General features: G+C 40.6%; 2 protein-coding genes across 2 annotated transcripts in view; one reads left to right on the top strand and one right to left on the bottom strand.

Moving 5' to 3' along the window:
* Positions 1-41: 41 nt before the first annotated feature.
* Glyp (glycogen phosphorylase) lies at positions 42-18,860 on the top strand. Its single transcript, XM_043005026.2, has 7 exons — positions 42-325; positions 13,407-13,691; positions 13,871-14,002; positions 14,304-14,415; positions 15,415-15,641; positions 16,400-16,653; positions 16,913-18,860. Exons 1-7 carry the CDS (start codon positions 83-85, stop codon positions 18,216-18,218), a joined length of 2,559 nt encoding a protein of 852 aa, XP_042860960.1. The 5' UTR covers positions 42-82; the 3' UTR covers positions 18,219-18,860.
* A 1,973-nt stretch (positions 18,861-20,833) lies between these two features.
* LOC122246448 (chorion peroxidase) overlaps positions 20,834-22,500 on the bottom strand; it is a 30,322-nt gene continuing 28,655 nt past the window's right edge. The window contains exons 12-14 of the mRNA XM_086550806.1: positions 22,092-22,197; positions 21,888-21,962; positions 20,834-21,543 (exon numbers count right to left, since the gene is read on the bottom strand). Coding sequence (XP_086406932.1) covers positions 21,417-21,543; positions 21,888-21,962; positions 22,092-22,197 — 308 coding nt within the window. The 3' untranslated portion in view covers positions 20,834-21,416. The remainder of the gene's footprint in view (positions 21,544-21,887; positions 21,963-22,091; positions 22,198-22,500) is intronic.

Below are 22,500 nucleotides of genomic sequence, written 5' to 3' on the forward strand. Positions count from 1 at the left end.
CCTGAGGAGATGGTGACGACGCGTCGTCTGCACACTCCACCAGTGCTTGGCTGGACTGAGGTGAAGGAGCACGCTTGTCAGGATGGCCGCCCCGCAGACCGACTTGGAGAAAAGGAAGCAGATCTCTGTTAGAGGGATTGCTCAAGTTGAGAATGTTGGAAACGTAAAGAAAACCTTCAACCGACATCTCCATTATACGTTGGTAAAGGACAGGAACGTGGCAACTCCGCGAGATTACTATTTCGCTCTTGCTCACACAATCAGAGATCATCTCACCTCAAGATGGATCAGAACTCAACAACATTACTACGAGAAAGACCCCAAGGTAGGTGACATATCCTAGTTATAGTAGTAAACACGTAAAGTAGTTTTTTCCGGGCATTCACCTCTGCCGGTGCTGCTCGTACGAGACAAGTGAGGTGTCCTTTTAGAGCGTGAACGAAGAGAAGCCGGAGTTGGTCGTTGGTTAAAGATGGGCAATTTTATCAATAAAGCCCTAGTAATTAAACAAAAAGCTAAATTACTATAACATTGGTACTCATTAAGAGTGACACCTCAATATGGTGCATGTTGATAAACATTTAATTTATATAATTCATAACACCATCTCATGCGATTACCGTTTTGGCTTACTTCGTATAAAATACAAAGTTTTGAAATCCCAAGAAATTATTAAAGGAAAGTCGCCAGGCAGAAGGGAGGCTTGGAATGTTGCCAAGGTTTCACCGTACGATGGGGTTTCTCTTGTTGATAAGGGCTGCTTCTCGCCTTGCATGGCTCACGGCGCACTTACTTTTCATCTTTTATCCTGTAGTTGTACCTTTGTCTTTTTTATTCCATGTTTTATTAAAGATCGGATTAAGTTTTTTTAATGTAAATGGAGTAGCTCTGAAATGTAAAACTAAAGATTTACGCTACCATGGAGTTACGATAAGCAGCTTTTGACGAAAATCCTGTCAGTGATATACACCCGCGCGTACGAAAGCACAAGTCCCTTCAGACTAAAGGAACGAGCATTTTCTCATTCGAAAATGAAATATTGCATGTGAACAAGCAAGCACTACTAGTTTCTGCAAATTGAGATATGCAACTTACATTATAGTGCACTATGTAGTTAAATTATAGTGAACTATGTGGCTGACATGATTAAAAAAAACGAAACCGAATTAAAGATTTCAAGATGCAAGTGTGTGTGTTTGGGGGAGGGGGGGGGTATGGCACTGAGTCTAGGAGTCACGCCTTTTATCATTCAGAGCGAGTTCATTGGACTGCCAAAAGATAGAAGGGATTACCAGAATTATTACAGACAACTGAAATGATTTGCTTTGGTTTGGCTATTGTAAATCTGTGGATCCCTTTTCGATGAGAGACTCAAAGCGGATGGGAAGAGCGCAGATGATGTTGCTTACTTACTAAGGGAACAGCTTAAAGTTGAAGGCCCTGTATATGTGTTTGTATATATATATGTGTATATATTTGTGTGCGTGCATTTGTTTGCCGCGATCCATTTCCTTAAAAAAATGTATTGTCTACATGCGATTCAGCTATAGTCAATACGTATACGTATCTGTTTTGAGAAACGGAAAACATTAGTTCATTTAAATTGATATCAAACCCCTAGACTTTGTCACTAGAATAGTGATGAATAGGGATGAGAACTAAGTGGAGGCTTTAGTGACGCAGAGGTAAGCCAGGGTCCATCCAGGCATCATTGCACGAGGTTGCCAAGTTCTCATGATTCGGGTGTTGCTAGGTGCTCTGAACGACCAGCAATAGTACTCTGGCACTGCCTTGTATTGCGTCCCCTTCACCCCCCCCCCCATTCTCTCGTAGTGGCTGCTTGGCCCTCGGGCGGTCGCCCAGGTCTCCCTGTCGTTTTCTGCCTGTCGTTTTCTTTATTGCACTGCTTCCTATATTGTTATTGTTAGAATGATTTGAGAGAAGGGAAGAAATGTCAAAGTTTCATGTACAGTAGTAATTTGGACACGCGTTATTTAAGTACAAAATTCATACTCAAGAGTATGTCGAGAATGTTGCTAGGAAGTTGTCACGGAAGTAACATTGTGTCAGTCAAGATCGTAGCGTTCGGGATGTGGGACGCACGTTCATACATCAAGCCTTGATTCGCACCATTTGATATGTAAGAGGGTATTGAGGCACAAAAGCATGACGGAGAGCAAGTGGTCTGGTGTGTCGTGACGAAGATGCTGGTGGGCGGATGCATTGGGGGCGGGGGAAGGGCTGGGGGGAACTGAGGTCGTTGCACAATTTAAATATACTTTCGGGTCACCCTCGCCGGGCCCGGGCAGGACACAAGCGCACATGCATGTTGGGCTGAGGGAGCAAGGGTGTCTGGACTGTAGTTTTCTTTTTTTTGTATTTTTTATATCACTCAGATTCACAGTCGCAAACACACTCGGATTCACAGTTGCAAACACACTCGGATTCACAGTTGCAAACACACTCGGATTCACAGTTGCAAACACACTCGGATTCACAGTCGCAAACACACTCGGATTCACAGTTGCAAACACACTCGGATTCACAGTTGCAAACACACTCGGATTCACAGTCGCAAACACACTCGGATTCACAGTTGCAAACACACTCGGATTCACAGTTGCAAACACACTCGGATTCACAGTTGCAAACACACTCGGATTCACAGTTGCAAACACACTCGGATTCACAGTCGCAAACACACTCGGATTCACAGTTGCAAACACACTCGGATTCACAGTTGCAAACACACTCGGATTCACAGTCGCAAACACACTCGGATTCACAGTTGCAAACACATTCGGATTCACAGTTGCAAACACATTCGGATTCACAGTTGCAAACACACTCGGATTCACAGTTGCAAACACATTCGGATTCACAGTTGCAAACACATTCGGATTCACAGTTGCAAACACACTCGGATTCACAGTCGCAAACACACTCGGATTCACAGTTGCAAACACACTCGGATTCACAGTTGCAAACACACTCGGATTCACAGTTGCAAACACACTCGGATTCACAGTTGCAAACACACTCGGATTCACAGTCGCAAACACACTCGGATTCACAGTCGCAAACACACTCGGATTCACAGTCGCAAACACACTCGGATTCACAGTCGCAAACACACTCGGATTCACAGTCGCAAACACACTCGGATTCACAGTTGCAAACACATTCGGATTCACAGTTGCAAACACACTCGGATTCACAGTTGCAAACACACTCGGATTCACAGTTGCAAACACACTCGGATTCACAGTTGCAAACACACTCGGATTCACAGTCGCAAACACACTCGGATTCACAGTTGCAAACACATTCGGATTCACAGTCGCAAACACATTCGGATTCACAGTTGCAAACACATTCGGATTCACAGTCGCAAACACACTCGGATTCACAGTTGCAAACACACTCGGATTCACAGTTGCAAACACATTCGGATTCACAGTCGCAAACACACTCGGATTCACAGTCGCAAACACACTCGGATTCACAGTTGCAAACACACTCGGATTCACAGTTGCAAACACACTCGGATTCACAGTTGCAAACACATTCGGATTCACAGTTGCAAACACACTCGGATTCACAGTTGCAAACACACTCGGATTCACAGTTGCAAACACACTCGGATTCACAGTTGCAAACACATTCGGATTCACAGTTGCAAACACACTCGGATTCACAGTTGCAAACACACTCGGATTCACAGTTGCAAACACACTCGGATTCACAGTTGCAAACACACTCGGATTCACAGTTGCAAACACACTCGGATTCACAGTTGCAAACACACTCGGATTCACAGTTGCAAACACATTCGGATTCACAGTCGCAAACACATTCGGATTCACAGTTGCAAACACACTCGGATTCACAGTCGCAAACACATTCGGATTCACAGTTGCAAACACACTCGGATTCACAGTTGCAAACACACTCGGATTCACAGTTGCAAACACACTCGGATTCACAGTTGCAAACACACTCGGATTCACAGTTGCAAACACACTCGGATTCACAGTTGCAAACACACTCGGATTCACAGTCGCAAACACACTCGGATTCACAGTTGCAAACACATTCGGATTCACAGTTGCAAACACACTCGGATTCACAGTCGCAAACACACTCGGATTCACAGTCGCAAACACATTCGGATTCACAGTCGCAAACACATTCGGATTCAGAGTCGCACACACATTCGGATTCACTGTCGCACACACTCAGATTCACAGTAAGTTGTAAAATCTCATATTTGTGATGAATTTCTTTTAACCTGGGCATTCGGTCCGTCCCAAATGCGATATAACAGTGGCGACAATTATTTCTCTTTATGGATTTTAATGGTTATTTTTTTTTTACAGCAAAGGCGATATGTTTAATGGTGAAGTTATACAGTAACATAATCAGCACGTTTAACAGTCTTGGTTCGGGCCGCGATAAAGCAGGTAAACGGTTCGGTAGAACGGGAGGGCGCGAGCAAGGAAAAATGGGGAGGGGAGCATGAGCGGAAGGGGGCGAAGGGGACCAGAGGGGACAGTTGACGAGTGGTGGATCGAGGAGAGAATGGATAGAGGATGGGGCGAATGGATAGAGGACGACAGACATTTACAAGACACGGTTGAGAAGGTTGGGAAGGGAAGGGTCACACTGCCGCCTTCCTGTGTTGTATTGATTTTAGGGATAGCGGGCGCGTTGGCGGGCGGGAGAGGTCATGCGCTGGCGTCCTTGCAAAGGTCAGATGTCATGTTACGTGACCGTTTGTATGTTGTAACCGGAATTACTTTTGTTCTCGAGGTACGATATAACCGCGTCTCCTTGTGACATCGCACTGGTTGATTAGCATTGCTCATTATTACATCAAAGAAGCTTTACGAGCAAGTTTATGATGAATCTTGAGAAGAATATGATTGTTTTTTTTAATGATACGCTTGTCACCTCAAAACAATAATAAAAGGCGAGTTCTAGAGTGACACCATTTTAAACTAACAAAAAATGGGTTCCGGGGATCGTGACGTCGAGCAACCATGCCCGCAAGCAAAGATCTTGGGAAATGTGACATGGTGATGATAAAGGGATTCTTGTTTAATCTTAAATCATCAAAATTGATAAACTTAAAAAAGAGGAAATGCAAGCCCGAATACCAACGACAGTCTATATTCGATATGTCAGTAGACTAAGTTCAATTCAAAGTGTAATCTCATTTTTTCGCGATTTTTTATGGAAATCTTATCGTATACTTGAAGCAGGAAACAAACACTGTTAAGTGAATGACCGATATCGATAAGATGGCTCGCTGTGCAAAGAAGGAAGATAACAAATCATAGTTGGGTACAATTCATCGAGGAAGACAAGCAGGTCATTGATCTCTGACTTGCCTAAGCGGCGCATGGTTCATTTCAGGATTTTATTATATGCACTAATGCAAAGTTTTGCATGGAAAGCAGTCGATACTGAGTTAATGGTGAAATATGTTTAATTCATAAATTTGGATTAGGTTGGTCATGCCACCCTCAGGTTGCCTCTCAAACGTTGATCCTTGCCAAAAGGGAGGCGTGTTGATTCCTTGGCACACTCGCTCACCACTATTCCGTCCGGTGTTGGAAATAACATAGGTTCATTGATATAACATCCATTTTTCTTTCTATCTGTATATATAATGTATTATACTTTGTAAAATATTGTGGTAAAATATATCTGTTCATTTATTTATGTATGTAAATACATAAATACATAATGTGCATGAATGGGTGTACATGTTTACATGTGTCAAGAGTCAGAAATGTTAAAATGTTTGTAAACAGGACAAGCTTTTATTGCAACCCAGTCAAAGAATAACAAGGTGAGACAGTTTGGCAGGACCTTCATTTTTTTCTTTCTTTTTTAAGGGGATTACGCTAACTTGGCACGCTCATGGTAGATCGTACCAGAGGTAGCCACCTGCTGGCATGACCTAGCCAATGTCCGCACTTCGTCAAGGTCAAACAGGACCGACAAGGTGACCTACCTGTTTGGAGGCTTAATGGAAATGGTTGCTTGGATTGTGGGGTTTGTAAGAATGTGGGTAAGCGACTGTTTTGACGTATGGTAGTTTGGTTTGTAAGTTGAGGGTATGGGTGTATGATTAGTGCGGTTGTTACTATGCAGATACTTCGAAAAGTGACGATTTGCGGATGGCATTGCTCTAAGGAGAGCGAGCGGAAGAGTTAATACGGGAGGAAGTGGGTGCTACGTTAGTCATTCATTTTTACACGCACTGAAAGTAGCGCCTCAAAACCGGACTTGTGGGAAACCCTCGGATCCAGTTGCCATGACGAACTCACGCCAAAGATGATACGCTGTCTCTTAAGAAAAGAAAAACAAGTGAGCAAATCGATTATTTCAGAGCTGATAACCCACTTTCCCTAATGATGTTTGTCCCGAGTTATCAGAAAATTATATTGCAACATCTTGTTGAGACTAAATGGAAAATTTATATTTATTGCTGAACTGTAAATATAAGCGCGAGCAAACAAGGAAAAATAATACTTCAAGGATGATGCCACTTGAAACAAACGGGATAGAGAAGAAAACAATACGTTGTTCTGATTGTACGTTGTAGAGGCTTCTTATAGGCTTTTTGAATCTTATGTTGTGTCTTAAACACGGATGTTACCAGGAATGTTACCGTGACACGAGTTACTTCATCTTTTAGCCAGATTTAGCAACAAGATAAGGTAGGTAAGCCAGACGAGGTCTGTTGGTATCGGAGTTAATGTATATTGGGGAAAGTTGTATTAGATGGAGCTTGATGTCTGATGTCATTCGTTACATTATCCATGTAGCGTTTTATTTTCAGTGCATGGAGCAGCCATTTAAACTAGAGGAAGATACTCGTATAGCAGACCAAAGGTCCAAAATGTCACAAGCCATATGGCAGTGGCAGTGTAAGAAATGTAACAAGTTTCAACACCAGGTTGGAAGTTTTTTTTCAGATAAAATGTGGGTATCCGGCGGACACGGTTCCTCAGGTGCAACATTAGGTGAAATTGGAATGCCCTTCGTATATCCCCACGGCATTGTTTTAAAAACAGGGACTTAATAAGAATCGTTATATCCAAGATAGTGTTTTCCAAAGTTGAGGCAACCACGTGCACCTTGACGTTTTGCATTTACTAGACTTCGAAAAAGTACATATTGAGCAAGATACAGCACTGAAATTAATGATAAGGTTTTAAGAACAGTAAATTCATAAAATAAACATGAATGAAAAAATGACTAGATATTACGAGCACGTCGCATATCCCTTGTAAGTCCTTCGCATGTTCCTATGGGTGCGCGCGCTCCAACTTTGGAACCTCTAGTCTAAAGATCTATGCAAGAATCAATTAAGCATTGTTTTTCGCATTAAGTCGTCGCTGTTGGGGCCACACTAATTATATGGCTCCATGGCTGCAACAGCAAAAGTTTCCCTTTGCAGTTGCTTCAATAAGAAATGGAGAATAGAATGCTTTCTTCGGCATATAAACGATGATATACTCATTTCGACTCGTAGGTCCACGAACAAACATGTTTCCTTTATGCGCTCTCCTGCAATTTGGCACCGTCTGCTATATTTCCCGTATTATGTGCCAGTGCCATGCAGCCTGGTGCTTTTCATGTTGCTAACGCGATTTGGCATTGGCATAATTGCATGTATGTATTTGACAGTTTTACCTTCTTTGTCCGCTGGTGTTTGTCCGCTGGTGCCTTTACCTTTACTTACCACACCGCAGTACTATTCCTCTGTAACCTTCTCCTTGTTCTTTGTGCATCTCGACCCCTCTTTTGCTGTAACCCCTTGCAACGCCTCCCTCTCTCTCTCTCTCTCTCTCCTGGCCCCGCCCACCGTCGCCCTACCAGTGCCCGGTCGATCAGGACATCCTCAAGGGCAGATGAAGGGCGGAGCCAGAGAACCCAGACTTGGCCTGCTCTGTAGACGGGTCGGTGGGGAGGGGAGAAGGGGGAGAAGGGGGAGAAGGGGGAGAAGGGGGAGAAGGGGGAGAAGGGGGAGAAGGGGGAGAAGGGGGAGAAGGGGGATTACCCATATTACTCGATAGTGTACTATGGGTTCAGTGACTGTCATTTAAGTTACCATGGGAATCGATGGAATGCGATTTAAAGGGGATAGGTGGCCAGATCCATTTTTGTTTTACACTTAGATGACTTTCTTTTTCGTCTTGACTCATTTCCTGGATAAATATTTTTGATCACTTAGGTGAACATTTGTCCTCGAACTAATTCAGGGTTCAACCTTGATTTCATTCCTAAACGAAATATACACCCCCCTCCGCCCCCAAGAGGTAAAAAAGGGGAGGAAGACTGAAGGTTTACTCGGCGTTACGAGCGAACCGGTTCTGTCATGAACCGCAACGAGTGTGTATGCCATACCTGTAGGTGCGCATGGAGGATTAGTGGGGGGGGCGGGGGGGGGAGAGAAACACGTGCGGGCGAAAGGGGTTGTGCTTGTTTGTCATTATGCTTAAGAATGTTTTGTAGTAATTGTTGTGTTAAGTTGTTTAAACACACACACACACACACACACACACACACACACACACACACACACACACACACACACACACACACACACACACACACACACACACACACACACACACACACACACACACACGCGCGCGCGCACACACACGCACACACACACACGCACGCACGCACACACGCACACACACACACGCACGCACGCACACACGCACACACGCACTCACGTACACACACACACACACACACACACACACACACACACACACACACACACACACACACACACACACACACACACACACACTCTCTCTCTGTGTGTCTCTGTGTCTCTGTGTCTCTGTGTCTCTGTGTCTCTGTGTCTCTGTGTCTCTGTGTCTCTGTCTCTCTGTCTCTCTGTCTCTCTGTCTCTCTGTCTCTCTGTCTCTCTGTCTCTCTGTCTCTCTGTCTCTCTGTCTCTCTGTCTCTCTGTCTCTCTGTCTCTCTGTCTCTCTGTCTCTCTGTCTCTCTGTCTCTCTGTCTCTCTGTCTCTCTGTCTCTCTGTCTCTCTGTCTCTCGATTGATCGATCGTCTTTTCTGTATGGCTTTCGGAAAACGGAATTGGATGGCTGGATGGATGGATGGCTGGATGGATGGATGGATGGATGGATGGATGGATGGATGGATGGATGGATGGATGGATGGATGGATGGATGGATGGATGGATGGATGGATGGATGGATGGATGGATGGATGGATCGATCAGCAGGTATCAATGTATGGATACATGGTTATGTGCGTGTACACATGGTTATGTGCGTGTACACATGGGTATATGCGTGCGTGTACACATGGGTATATGCATGCATGTACACATGGGTATATGCATGCATGTACACATGGGTATATGCATGCGTGTACACATGGGTATATGCATGCGTGTACACATGGGTATATGCATGCATGTACACATGGGTATATGCATGCATGTACACATGGGTATATGCATGCATGTACACATGGGTATATACATGCATGTACACATGGGTGTATACATGCATGTACACATGAGTGTATACATGCATGTACACGTGGGTGTATACATGCATGTACACGTGGGTGTATACATGCATGTACACGTGGGTGTATACATGCATGTACACGTGGGTGTATACATGCATGTACACGTGGGTGTATACATGCATGTACACGTGGGTGTATACATGCATGTACACATGGGTGTATACATGCATGTACACATGGGTGTATACATGCATGTACACATGGGTGTATACATGCATGTACACATGGGTGTATACATGCATGTACACATGGGTGTATACATGCATGTACACATGGGTGTATGCATGCATGTACACATGGGTGTATACATGCATGTACACATGGGTGTATGCATGCATGTACACATGGGTGTATGCATGCATGTACACATGGGTGTATGCATGCATGTACACATGGGTGTATGCATGCATGTACACATGGGTGTATGCATGCATGTACACATGGGTGTATGCATGCATGTACACATGGATATATGCATGTATATGTTTATGTATATATTGGCACATAAATGGATTCATGGGTGCATATACTAAGGCAATTACAGTATACACACGCGCATATGCATGCACACACCTGGATATATGGTGGGCATGAAATTTAACTAGATGGTAGATGCATATATAGAGAGAGTAGTGACTAAAGAAATATTCAAATGAAAGGAAGAACCTTGAGATAAAATTGGGGAGAGATACGTAATCGGGCGACAGGAAGGAGTAATCTGCACTCTGGCCGTCCCCCCTTCACACCGTACACTAATGATATTTGTCGTACGAGCTCCCGGTTTCAGGGGAAGCATATATTCACTGTTAAGGTGAGAAAATGCAAATTTGATTATTTGTGAAACTCCTCGAATGAGGGTCAGAAATTGAAGAAAACACGCACACAAACGCGTGCTCATGCGCTAACAGTGCAACACAGTAGGCTACATGCAGTGCATTCCTACTGTGTTTCATCCAACGCCCTCCCCCCTGCCCCCTTCCTGCCGAGGCCAAAGCACAGGGGATATTGTACGACCTTGAAGGGTCCAGCCGTCTCTATCCACCATCTTTCAAGTGTCACCCTATCTTGACCGTGCAACACCCTTCCCATCCGCCACTTAGTCTTCTAAAAATAGCTCTTTTGCTGGTTCCTTCGTTCGTCACTTTATTTTGCTCTCTCTCTCCTTGTGGTATTGTTTTAGTTATTCATTGTCATTTTTATGTGTTTTCTCGGAAGGGAAAAGTGTTGAAATAAAGGCTTAGAAAATCGTTTGAATGGCACTATGCACACTTTCGAACATATTAAGATGTATGTTCTGTGAATATAATGTTTGTTCGAGCATCGATATGAAATTGGATCAGGTCAGAGAGAGAGCGCCCAATTTCGACATGCCATTCTACTCTCCAGTGTTATGTGGGGGTAGGGTCGAGTTCATCGGCCCCTGGCTTGAAGGTAAATTACATATCTTACACAATGATTTTAGGTCAGCAAAGGGAGGAAGATAAGCACTGTGCACTTGCTCAACTGGCGCTCCTCTTGACCCGCTTTATGTATCTGCCCGTTTTTTTTTTTTTAAGGCGTGTATGAAATTGGACGTTGTCTCCCTATTGCGATTTTAATACCTGTCTCGGTACATCGGACATCGTGTTTGCTCATAAAGATAAAGCAAAATCGGGAACCAAGACCTAAAACACTCCTTGCTATTACACTCGAATACACACTCCGGTCCAAGAAGTGTTCCAGTCTCTACACACACACACACAACATAAAGCCGGGAATGCCTCGCTAGCTTGTACTTGTATCAGGTTTCGTGCTTTTAAAGCCACACTCACAGATTTTTACTATTCGATGAGTGTGTTTAATCGGGAAAATCGACAGATGGAGCTAAATAAAATCATCGTGATGTGGCAGGTGTTCGGGAGAGGCAGCCAGAAGTTTGACTTTTAGGACCAGTTTCCCGGCGTTGTATGGTGCGAGGCATCAACTACCAGGATGAGATGCTTGGGATGGTTACAAAGCTATGAAAGGTGCCATTCGTGTTGCTTTGTATATTTTTATGGTTATGATGTGATGTTTATGATTTATTTATCGCTTAAAATCGTATTAAATTTTAAATTTTGAGGGAATGTGAAAAAATGACTACTTTAAATCTATCGTACGAGACAAATAATGGTTTAACATAAATTGACGAAAAATAGCCACTATTTCTGCAGATGATGCCGATTGTCAAGTTCACTATAGTTACAATTTCTCTGACCAAAATGTGGTCTAACCGACAAGTGTTAGCATCATGTGAACACTCGCTGATCATGTCACGTGATCACGCCATGTCTGTTACCATGGCGACGAGAAGCGCTGGCAACTCCACCGTCAGAACGAATAATAATGGCTAAATCTGGCATTTTACAGTGACCTGGCCCAAGTGAGATGTTTACTATATTATTTACTTATTTCATGTACATGCATAGTAGTGTGATCCAATGGATAAATGGCATAGAAATCTCATCCGGAACGAAGATAAGACTGAAAATAGTAATTTTACTTTCGCGAACTTAAGAAGATGCGGTCATATATTCGAGTGATTATCTAAAAGGAGTTTGTCTACATTTCAAGTCGAGGGACATGTATGACTACAATGAATTTAATGAATGTCGTTAGACATCACCAAAGAGAGAGACGGGGTAAAACAAACACGTTTAAAGGAAGCTCGGATAAAGTCACTACAGAAGAGGAAATTAATGACTAATAAATAATTCAAGAGAACAGAATCATCTGGCTAGCGAAAATATAATATTCCAACTCCAAACGATGATAGAACGTACTACAGGCCCTTTAAGTGGTGGATGGGGGAATACACTAGCTTCAACTACTTGTTAACCAAGTTAAATTTACATCGCTGATGACTGGATAGTTTTTACGAGTTAAAGGCACATTCATAAGACTTGTTGGTGCAAGTAATATTTAACTGGTCTTTGAAAATATGTATGAGTAAAAACAAATGTGATTAAAATAAGTATTAAACACTGGCGCGCACGCACGCACACACACACACACACACACACACACACACACACACACACACACACACACACACACACACGCACACGCACACGCACACGCACACACACTCACACTCACACTCACACTCACACTCACACTCACACGCACACGCACACGCACACGCACACGCACACGCACACGCACACGCACACGCACACTCACACTCACACTCACACTCACACGCACACGCACACGCACACGCACACGCACACGCACACGCACACGCACACTCACACTCACACTCACACTCACACTCACACGCACACTCACACTCACACTCACACTCACACTCACACTCACACTCACACTCACACTCACACTCACACTCACACTCACACTCACACTCACACTCACACTCACACGCACACGCACACGCACACGCACACGCACACGCACACGCACACGCACACGCACACGCACACTCACACTCACACTCACACTCACACTCACACTCACACTCACACACTCTCACTCACACAGTGTTGCAGTGGCACAGGAACACACACAGTGTTGCAGTGGCACAGGAACACACACAGTGGCAGATAAACTGCCTATCCTGAAGTACTGAATGATATTATTATTATTATTCTTATATTAGCTCATTCATCCTCTTAATTGTAGTTCCCACATACTTGAATATAAAAGGCAATGTATTCACATTTGCTTGAACCCTGCATAATAGTTAAACAGAATACATTACAATGGTGTGATAATTGCTTTGTATTATTAACATATAAATCATCTGAAATAATTCCTTTCACCTATTGCAGCGTGTGTACTACCTCTCCCTAGAGTACTACATGGGCCGCTCATTGACCAACACCATGATCAACTTGGGCATTCAGTCGGCCTGTGATGAAGCCCTCTATCAACTTGGTCTAGATATTGAGGAACTTGAATCTCTGGAGGAGGATGCAGGCTTGGGCAATGGAGGTCTCGGGCGGCTGGCAGCGTGCTTCTTGGATTCTATGGCTACCTTGGGTATGGCAGCCTATGGTTATGGCATCCGTTATGAGTATGGTATCTTTGCTCAGAAGATCCGAAACGGAGAGCAGGTAAGCCACAAAGCTTTTAAGAAATCCATTTTAATATTTACTGTTACAAATATTATCCGTTTGTTGTGCATCTTCTATATAGAACACATCATGAAGTATATTCATTATAGTTGTCCATTGTGCATGATGTTAAACTTATGTTTTAAAGTCTGAATGATTTTTTTCATTCTTTATGAAAGGTGGAAGAGCCTGATGATTGGCTGCGCTATGGCAACCCATGGGAGAAGGCACGACCAGAGTACATGATCCCAGTTAACTTCTATGGACGTGTGGAGGACACACCCCAGGGCAAGAAATGGGTTGATACTCAGGTGAGCAAAAGGAAAATTCTACTTGAAAATTTAATTGCTCTCACAAAATCAAGGTCTCCCCAAGTAGATATTGGAGATGTTGATGCTAATTTAAGTTTACATTGCTTATGGTATCTAATCATTGTAATTTCATCGTGAAGAATGAGAATACCTCTTGTATTATTGATTTGGAAATTGATGCTGATGTTTCTCTTGCTTTTATATTTTATAAGAAAAGTATTAATTTTTAGTAATGCATAGGTGAAAGAGTGTTTTGACTCCTCTTTGATATTGATTGCAAATTTTTACTTCCCTTTTGCAGATTGTGTTTGCTATGCCTTACGACAACCCTATTCCTGGGTACAAGAACAATGTTGTGAATACTATGAGGCTGTGGTCTGCAAAGTCCCCCAATAACTTCAATTTGAAGTTCTGTAAGTGTAAAACTGATAGGATTAGATAAATAATTAGATATTATATTGTGAGAATAGAATTGTAGAAACATTTCTAAACGTCTGTTTACTTGTCCTGCAGCAGAGGGTGAGGGTTAGGGTGTGGGCAAAGAAATTGATTAAAGATTGGTTATGAATACCTATATTTGTATAGAATATTAGTGCTCTGGGAAAATTTTAGGTACTATATAATTAAGGTATAATCATCTAATAATGGCATAACTATCACTGGTCAAGCAGTTTTTTCTGCTTTTTACCATATACTATATATGTCTTACATCATACCTTTCTGAAACAAATGGCATTCCAGTTGCTGGCAAAAAGTCAGGTGACATTAGTCAAGTCCCCTATATATTTGTGAATAATCACAATCATGTTTCTGGTTGGATACAAGATGAGTGAGTGAATGTAAAGGAGATGATTTGGGAGTAGTGGTAAGGTACGGATGGCGCTAATTTTGCTTTAAATAGATGGCTTTCAGATAGATGATAGTTACCCAAGTTATAAAATTATGTAAGAAGATTACAAATACTCTTTTATATCATTTCAGTCTAGGGAAATATTTTCATCAGTTTAGTTCATGATGTGCAGATTAATTATTTGCTCCAGCGGGAAGGTATTTTGAAAAAAAAAATAGGTGGTGGTGTTCCTCCCTAATTAGGTACCCCAAAAAATCTTGATGCAAAATATACTCAATAGTAGTACTGGGAAAATGTGCAAATATTAAGAAAATCAGCAAGAATGAATGAATGGCTTGATTTTCTCCTCCCGTCCACAGCAGGATTAAAAGCTATAATAATCTTTAATTGACAAGATAATATGTATAAAATATCAATAGGCTTATTTTTTATATATTGCAAATCATTACTGTTCTGCAATAATATACACAACCGTATACCTGTAAAAAGAAAGTTTTTTTACTCTTATTACAAAAAAAGTTCCATGTATTTATTGAATTACTAAATAATAATTGTATTTCAGTCAATGATGGTGACTATATCCAGGCTGTCCTTGACCGTAACTTTGCTGAGAACATCTCACGTGTCTTGTACCCCAATGACAATTTCTTTGAGGGTAAAGAGCTTCGCTTGAAGCAGGAATATTTCATGGTTGCTGCCACTCTTCAGGATATCATTAGGCGCTTCAAAGCCTCAAAGTTCGGCTCAAAAGACCATGTCCGCACGACTTTTGACACATTCCCAGAAAAGGTAAGTAGGACTAGTTTAGAGTAGTGTATTTTCCCCCTGACATTGACAAAAACAATTGAATTAACTATATTTAGGGATTTTGTGAATAGACCGTATATTTAAATATATTTGAATTTCACTCTTTAGAGGCTGGCTCATGTTGTCAGTGTAAGGTACATCTGGATGGGCCAGATTCATTATTACTCATAGGGGGACATTACTTTTATGATTATATGTTTATTTTTATGGTTTCAATGCTTTATAATTAAGCTTTTAATAATATATTCAGAGATGAATATCCATGACTTAGATTTTCCATTATTTGCAGGCATGGATCTTTAGTCTTGTTCTTGTTATGGATGCTGACCGAAAGCTCATTAACCAAAACTACAATTGGTTCCTTTAATATTTCTGTGATATTTTTGTGCATTTCATTGTCTAGTTGCACTATGACAAAAACAATTTTCAGTCACTGCTGTCAAACTAACTTACCAAAGTCTAATAGATTTGCACATTAACCCATTGGTTGTGGTATTAAAAAAATGTTTGTGCAGTAGGATGGCTGTATTACATGTCTGGCACGGTGCCATCCGAGTCTATGACCGACTCTGCCTTTGCAGCAAATCATGCCATCCGCTGCTAATGGGTTAAGATTGTGAATATATTAGAATAGTATTTTGTCTTGAACCTACTGAGACCAAGAGTAGCACAACAATTCAAATGAAATCATGGCCTAGTTGGTCACAGGAATTTAAAAGTATGGTTTGTTCATTTTACAGGTAGCACTCCAGCTGAATGACACTCATCCTTCCCTGGCCATTCCTGAACTGATGCGCCTCTTGGTTGACATTGAAGGGCTCCCATGGGCTAAGGCATGGGATGTTTGTGTGAAGACCTGTGCATACACCAACCACACAGTGTTGCCTGAAGCTCTGGAGCGCTGGCCCACAAGCATGCTGGAACACATTCTCCCAAGGCATCTCCAGATTATCTATGAGATCAACCATTTCCATCTGCAAGAAGTCTCAAAGAGGTAAGATCTAAACAGGTTTTACAAGAGTATTCTCTCTAAGGTTAACTATAGATTAAAAACATCTCCTTACAGTGTTAGCAGAAATTTGACAGGTTTCTTTCAGATTGAATTTTAGTTAATTATATGCAGTGGAGATGAAATGCCAGAAATACAATAATACTAGCCGAAAACATTCAGTAGCTTATTTGTATAAAATTTTGTCTATGCAATTTATTATTTTTTCCCATGTCTGTACTCATAATAACTGGTTTTCTCACAGGTGGCCTGGAGACATGGAACGCATGAGGCGTATGTCCCTGGTGGAAGAACATGGTGAAAAGAGAATCAACATGGCTCATCTCTGCATTGTGGGTTCTCATGCTGTGAATGGTGTTGCTGCCATTCACTCTGAGATCATCAAGCGAGATATCTTCAAGGACTTTGCTGAAATGAGTCCTGAAAAGTTCCAGAACAAGACCAATGGTATCACTCCTCGTCGTTGGCTTCTGCTTTGCAATCCAGCTCTTGCTGATGTAATTGCAGAGAAGATTGGAGAAGAATGGGTTGTGCATCTTGATCAGCTAACCAAACTAAAACCCCTTGCTAAGGATGCTGGTTTCATCCGTGCTGTGCAAACAGCAAAGCAAGAAAACAAACTGCGTCTTGCTAAACAGCTGGAGCAGGATTATGGTGTGAAGGTGAATCCCTCCTCCATGTTTGACATTCAGGTTAAGCGTATTCATGAGTATAAGCGTCAGTTGCTAAACTGTCTGCACATTATCACTATGTACAATCGCATCAAGGCCAACCCAGGAGCTCCATTTGTACCTCGCACAGTTATGATTGGTGGTAAAGCTGCACCTGGCTACCACACAGCTAAGCAGATAATCCGTCTCATCTGTGCTGTAGCTCGTGTAGTGAACAATGATCCTATTGTTGGGGATAAACTGAAGGTTGTGTACTTGGAGAACTACCGAGTTACTTTGGCTGAACAGATCATCCCAGCTGCTGATCTCTCTGAACAGATCTCCACAGCTGGAACTGAAGCCTCTGGTACTGGCAACATGAAGTTCATGCTTAATGGTGCACTAACAATTGGCACTCTTGATGGTGCAAATATTGAGATGATGGAAGAGATGGGCAAGGAAAACATCTTCATCTTTGGCATGAATGTTGAGGAAGTAGAGGAGCTCAAGCGACGTGGTTACAATGCTCATGACTATTACAATCGCATCCCAGAGTTGCGTCAGTGTATTGACCAGATCAGCAGTGGATTCTTCTCCCCTAGCAACCCTGACCAATTCAAAGACTTGGTCAACATCCTCATGCATCATGATCGCTTCTACCTGTTTGCTGACTTTGAGTCTTACATTAAATGCCAAGACTCTGTTAACAAGCTGTACCAAAAGCCAAATGATTGGACCCACAAGGCAATCATGAACATTGCCTCATCTGGCAAGTTCTCTAGTGACAGAACCATTGCTCAGTATGGCCGTGAAATCTGGGGAGTTGAGCCCTCATGGGAGAAGTTGCCTGCTCCCCATGAGCCACGAGATACAGATATTACCAGAGAAGAAGCTAAGTAAACTGGACTCTGTCAGGTTTGTCAAGACTTCAGGTTGTATAGAGTTTGCCTGTGGGATACATTTTGTGATAGAAAGATGAAGTTTGTTGGGTATGAACCAGTGCTTTGAGGATTCTCCTTCTGAAGGGAGATCTAGAGTCATTGTTGAATGGATCTTTCTTTTGCATTAGTAGTCCTCCTAATAATATGTACATTTTTGATATTGCTTGTGGTAAAGTGAAGATTGTAATTCAGCATCCATTCTCTAAATTATTAGGCATAAAAGTTATGTTGAAATATATATGAATATATATATATATAAATATATAGACAGTATTATACACATTAAGTGATATCATGCCAATTACCACCTAGTCATGAATAGAAACCTAACACTTTTGTGCCAACTTCAATTTGATTTTGCAAAGATTATGAAAACCGCAATCTCATACTTTTTCTTAAACTCATAAGCAAAAATCAAACAAAATAAAAGGTAATGTGTTTAGACTTGAGTTGTAGTTTATTTAAAATTCTAAAAGATAGATAATTACTATATTTTATAAATATATGGACTTATCTCTAATGACATGCTTGTTAAGAGGTACTGTGCAGTTTTATATTTAATTTTATGTCTGCACTGCAGAATAAAGTTGGGTCTCAAAAAGTATTTTTTTTCCCTCATAACCTGATTTGGTAAGAAAGTTTAGATGTGGCATTTTTTCTGATGGAATACAAATAACATATATGGAGCTACTATGAAAATAGATACATTTGACAGTGAGGTAAGTCAATTAACTTCAGAGAAGATATCATTTTCATCAAAAATAGATAAAAAATTTACACTTAATTTTATGACTACAGAGTAAAATTATGAAAATGTTGTCTGGCCTGTTGTTTAGCAATGGGAGACTCGTTTAATGTGTACTCCATGGTTTTCATGATGCAAAGAAATTTAAGTACCATAAAAAGAGTTTTTTTGCTGTTCCAGCTACAAATCGTCCGATTCTTTGGGAGTAATACAATTTAAGTTCCAAGTCAATAATCAAATGGAAATAACACTGATTTATTACGGAACTTCTTATAAAGGCATGAATCGGAATCACTTAAAACCATTTAATTGATTAAGGAACGAAGCAATATAATTCATAATTTTGAATTCGGTTATGCTTATGATTCTGAGGCTTTATGGTCTCGTGTTGTTATATCTGCATGAATTTAAAGGTATTTTTTTATATCTAAGTTACTGTTCATCTTGCACTGAAGAAGGGATCTATTTCCTGTATATATATTTTCTGTTATCCATGGACTAATGCTCTTAACTCATATATCACTTTTCGTATGGCCATATCTTTGAATTAATGAACACTTGGAAATGGTCTCTTGCAAACCTAGAAATTTTAAAGCCTGTCATTCAAATTCCTATTAATATTTCCAATCCAAGTTGACGCAGACATCGCTCAGTATTTGACTTAAAGATTACGCTATGAAATATTCCTTCCATACATCTCTTCTCCGGCCCTGGCTATCGTTTATATATTTTTTTTCACTGCTTAATATAGGAATCACGTGTTTGCACCACCGATCACATATATGGCTGGTAGTTTAATCATATGACTACTACGTTGATCCGTGGAAAATGTACCTCCTTAGGTCATGTTCAGTCTGTTTGCAGTATGTGTGTAGACCAACAGAATCCGAAGGGGATAGGATAATTGACACTTAGGATAAATCATACACTTTACATAACAGTACTTAGATATTTCACACTATTTTGGCTCACTGCTGATGCCCAATATGCATTTGATGAATATTATTTAAAAAAGCAATAAACGACCTTATTAATATGGGCAGAATAGTTGCCCTTTTATATTTATGGCCGATTTTTCCCTGTGTCGAGGAAGGTTATGCAGGCATCCACGCTTATTAGTTAAATGGCTGGTTCTTGGTTTGTGAGTTTTTCAGGAGGATTCCAGGAAAACTTGCCGGTAGACGGTGAGTTTTACGCATTAGATTTCAGTGAGAAAGCGAAGATAGATACTGGGGTAGAGTGAGAGTAGATTAAGAGTATATTCTTTTTGTAAAGGGTGGAAGTGTGAGGTAGATTATGGTTGGTGATGATAGATTATGAATAGATTTTGTTTTGAAATTAGGGTTGGCTAAGAATAGATTTGTGGCAGATTGGTCAATTAAAAGGTAGATGAGGGTAAATTTAGGATTGTAGGGGTAGAATAAGTAAGTCTGGTCGGTATTTGCATTTTTTTCTGCCTGCAGAGTTTGTAAATAAATACTTTTATGTAGTTACTTCGACGGACAATCCTTTTGATATGTAGTGCAACAGATTCTAAAATCTAGTTTCTTGGTAAAAAATAACTGACGGTAGATTGAAAGATCAATAAATCTATTAAATCAGTGTTACGAAAATGAATGAAACGTTAACGATGACTGAAAAATATTTTGATAAACAGATATTGGGTAACAAATACAATTATTATCAAAATTTTAAAGTAAGAACAATATTTAATATGAAATCGAATCATGTTTGAAATAGTTTTCTGCAACATTTGAAGTTTAAGAAAACGCTTAAAATTAAAACTTGGAACATGGAAAGAGATGGTTTGTAAATAAAGACAACATATTTGTAATAAAATGTATTATATAAATAGTTTGTCACAAATATTGGCACACAAAATAAACCTAATAGTTGAAAACCTTTTTTAAACTGGAACAAAACTGGATCGGCGAACCTATCCAGTTTTGTGTGCATGGTAATTATGCATGTTTATACAAAAGCCAGATCATACAAGGGATTTTAATGCACCAACGTATGGTGTGATGTAAAGAGTCAATTCATACTGTTACCTCCTACATTACTTCATATTAGTATTGCAACATCTAAATACTCCTTTTCTTCTGACAGTCCTTTGCATAAATACCATGTGTTGAAATTTGCTATTGGTATGATATGCAATCGCATTGAAATGTTATGTGCTAAATATTACTAGACGGTTCTGCTACTTCTCAGCGAGCTAATAATGCCACAAATCTTGTGATATTTTACAGTCACAACAGAAAAAAATATCAGTATAATGCATAGCCTTGAATTAATGCCCAAATAAAAGCCCGGTTCAACTTCACCTCAAGCAGAGGTGTTTCATTTGGCAATTCCCAAGGCACGAATACCCTCCCATCGCAATACAAAGTCGAAGGCAACATCGAGTGTTCAATAGCAATAACAATGCGTAGGCGGGCAGAAAGAAACGCTGTGTTGAAGGCAGTTGAGGGTGCACCACTTGTCAATACCTGGGAGAATTTTCCAAACGCCCACGCCCTTGCACACATACTGGGGTCTGTTGAGAGAATTGAGGGTTTAAGCATCAAGTTTTGAACAGTGGAATGAGCAATACGGGATCAAAAACAAGTGAACTTCAACGTCTCATTACGTAACAACACATTTACGACAATGACAGTGATATTGATAATAGTGATAGTATTGATATTAGATAATGATAGAATTGGTAGTAAAATAATAATGATGATAATGATATTCAAATAATGTGATGATAATGATAATGCTGATAGTTGTGCTACACCGACTTGTACACTTTAACACTTAATAGTATTTGCAATGTCTTTTCAAGTTCATCTTTCACACTTGCTTAAACTAAGTGATAAACTGAAATACTATACATACTCTGGTTCTTTCTTTTCCTCCTTCCAAAGTCTAGCATCCAGAGTTGGATATGTGGCACACCGGCGTGGCTTGTTCCTGAAAACAATGGTGTTGCTAAGTCAAATTTCAGAACTGACGATGCAAATATCTTCATGTTATGGTCAAAGACTAAATTCAGTATTTGGTAAGCCTTTCATTATATGTTACAATCTAGGAAAGACTAACCCAGTAGTATTGGTAGACAGGAAAGGATTGGGCTGAAGGTACTCCACTGTTGTGTGCTCACACACTAGCGCTGCCAAGCTCAGCTGGCGTAGAGACGCAAGTTGCTCTGAGTGAATGAAAAACAGTTTTAGGTTAATCCGCTTAAAACACCGAAAAAAAGGAAAATACACACATACATACATACATACACACATACACACACACATGTATACAAATCTCTCTCTCTCTCTCTCTCTCTCTCTCTCTCTCTCTCTCTCTCTCTCTCTCTCTCTCTATATATATATATATATATATATATATATATATATATATATATATATATATATACATATATACATTTTTATATACATATATATATATATGTATATAATTATATATATAATATATATACATATATATATATATATAT

This window comes from Penaeus japonicus, unplaced genomic scaffold (genome assembly GCF_977035675.1).
Source record: "Penaeus japonicus unplaced genomic scaffold, GWHDUDI00000001_assembly GWHDUDI00000024, whole genome shotgun sequence".
NCBI classification, from domain to species: domain Eukaryota; kingdom Metazoa; phylum Arthropoda; class Malacostraca; order Decapoda; family Penaeidae; genus Penaeus; species Penaeus japonicus.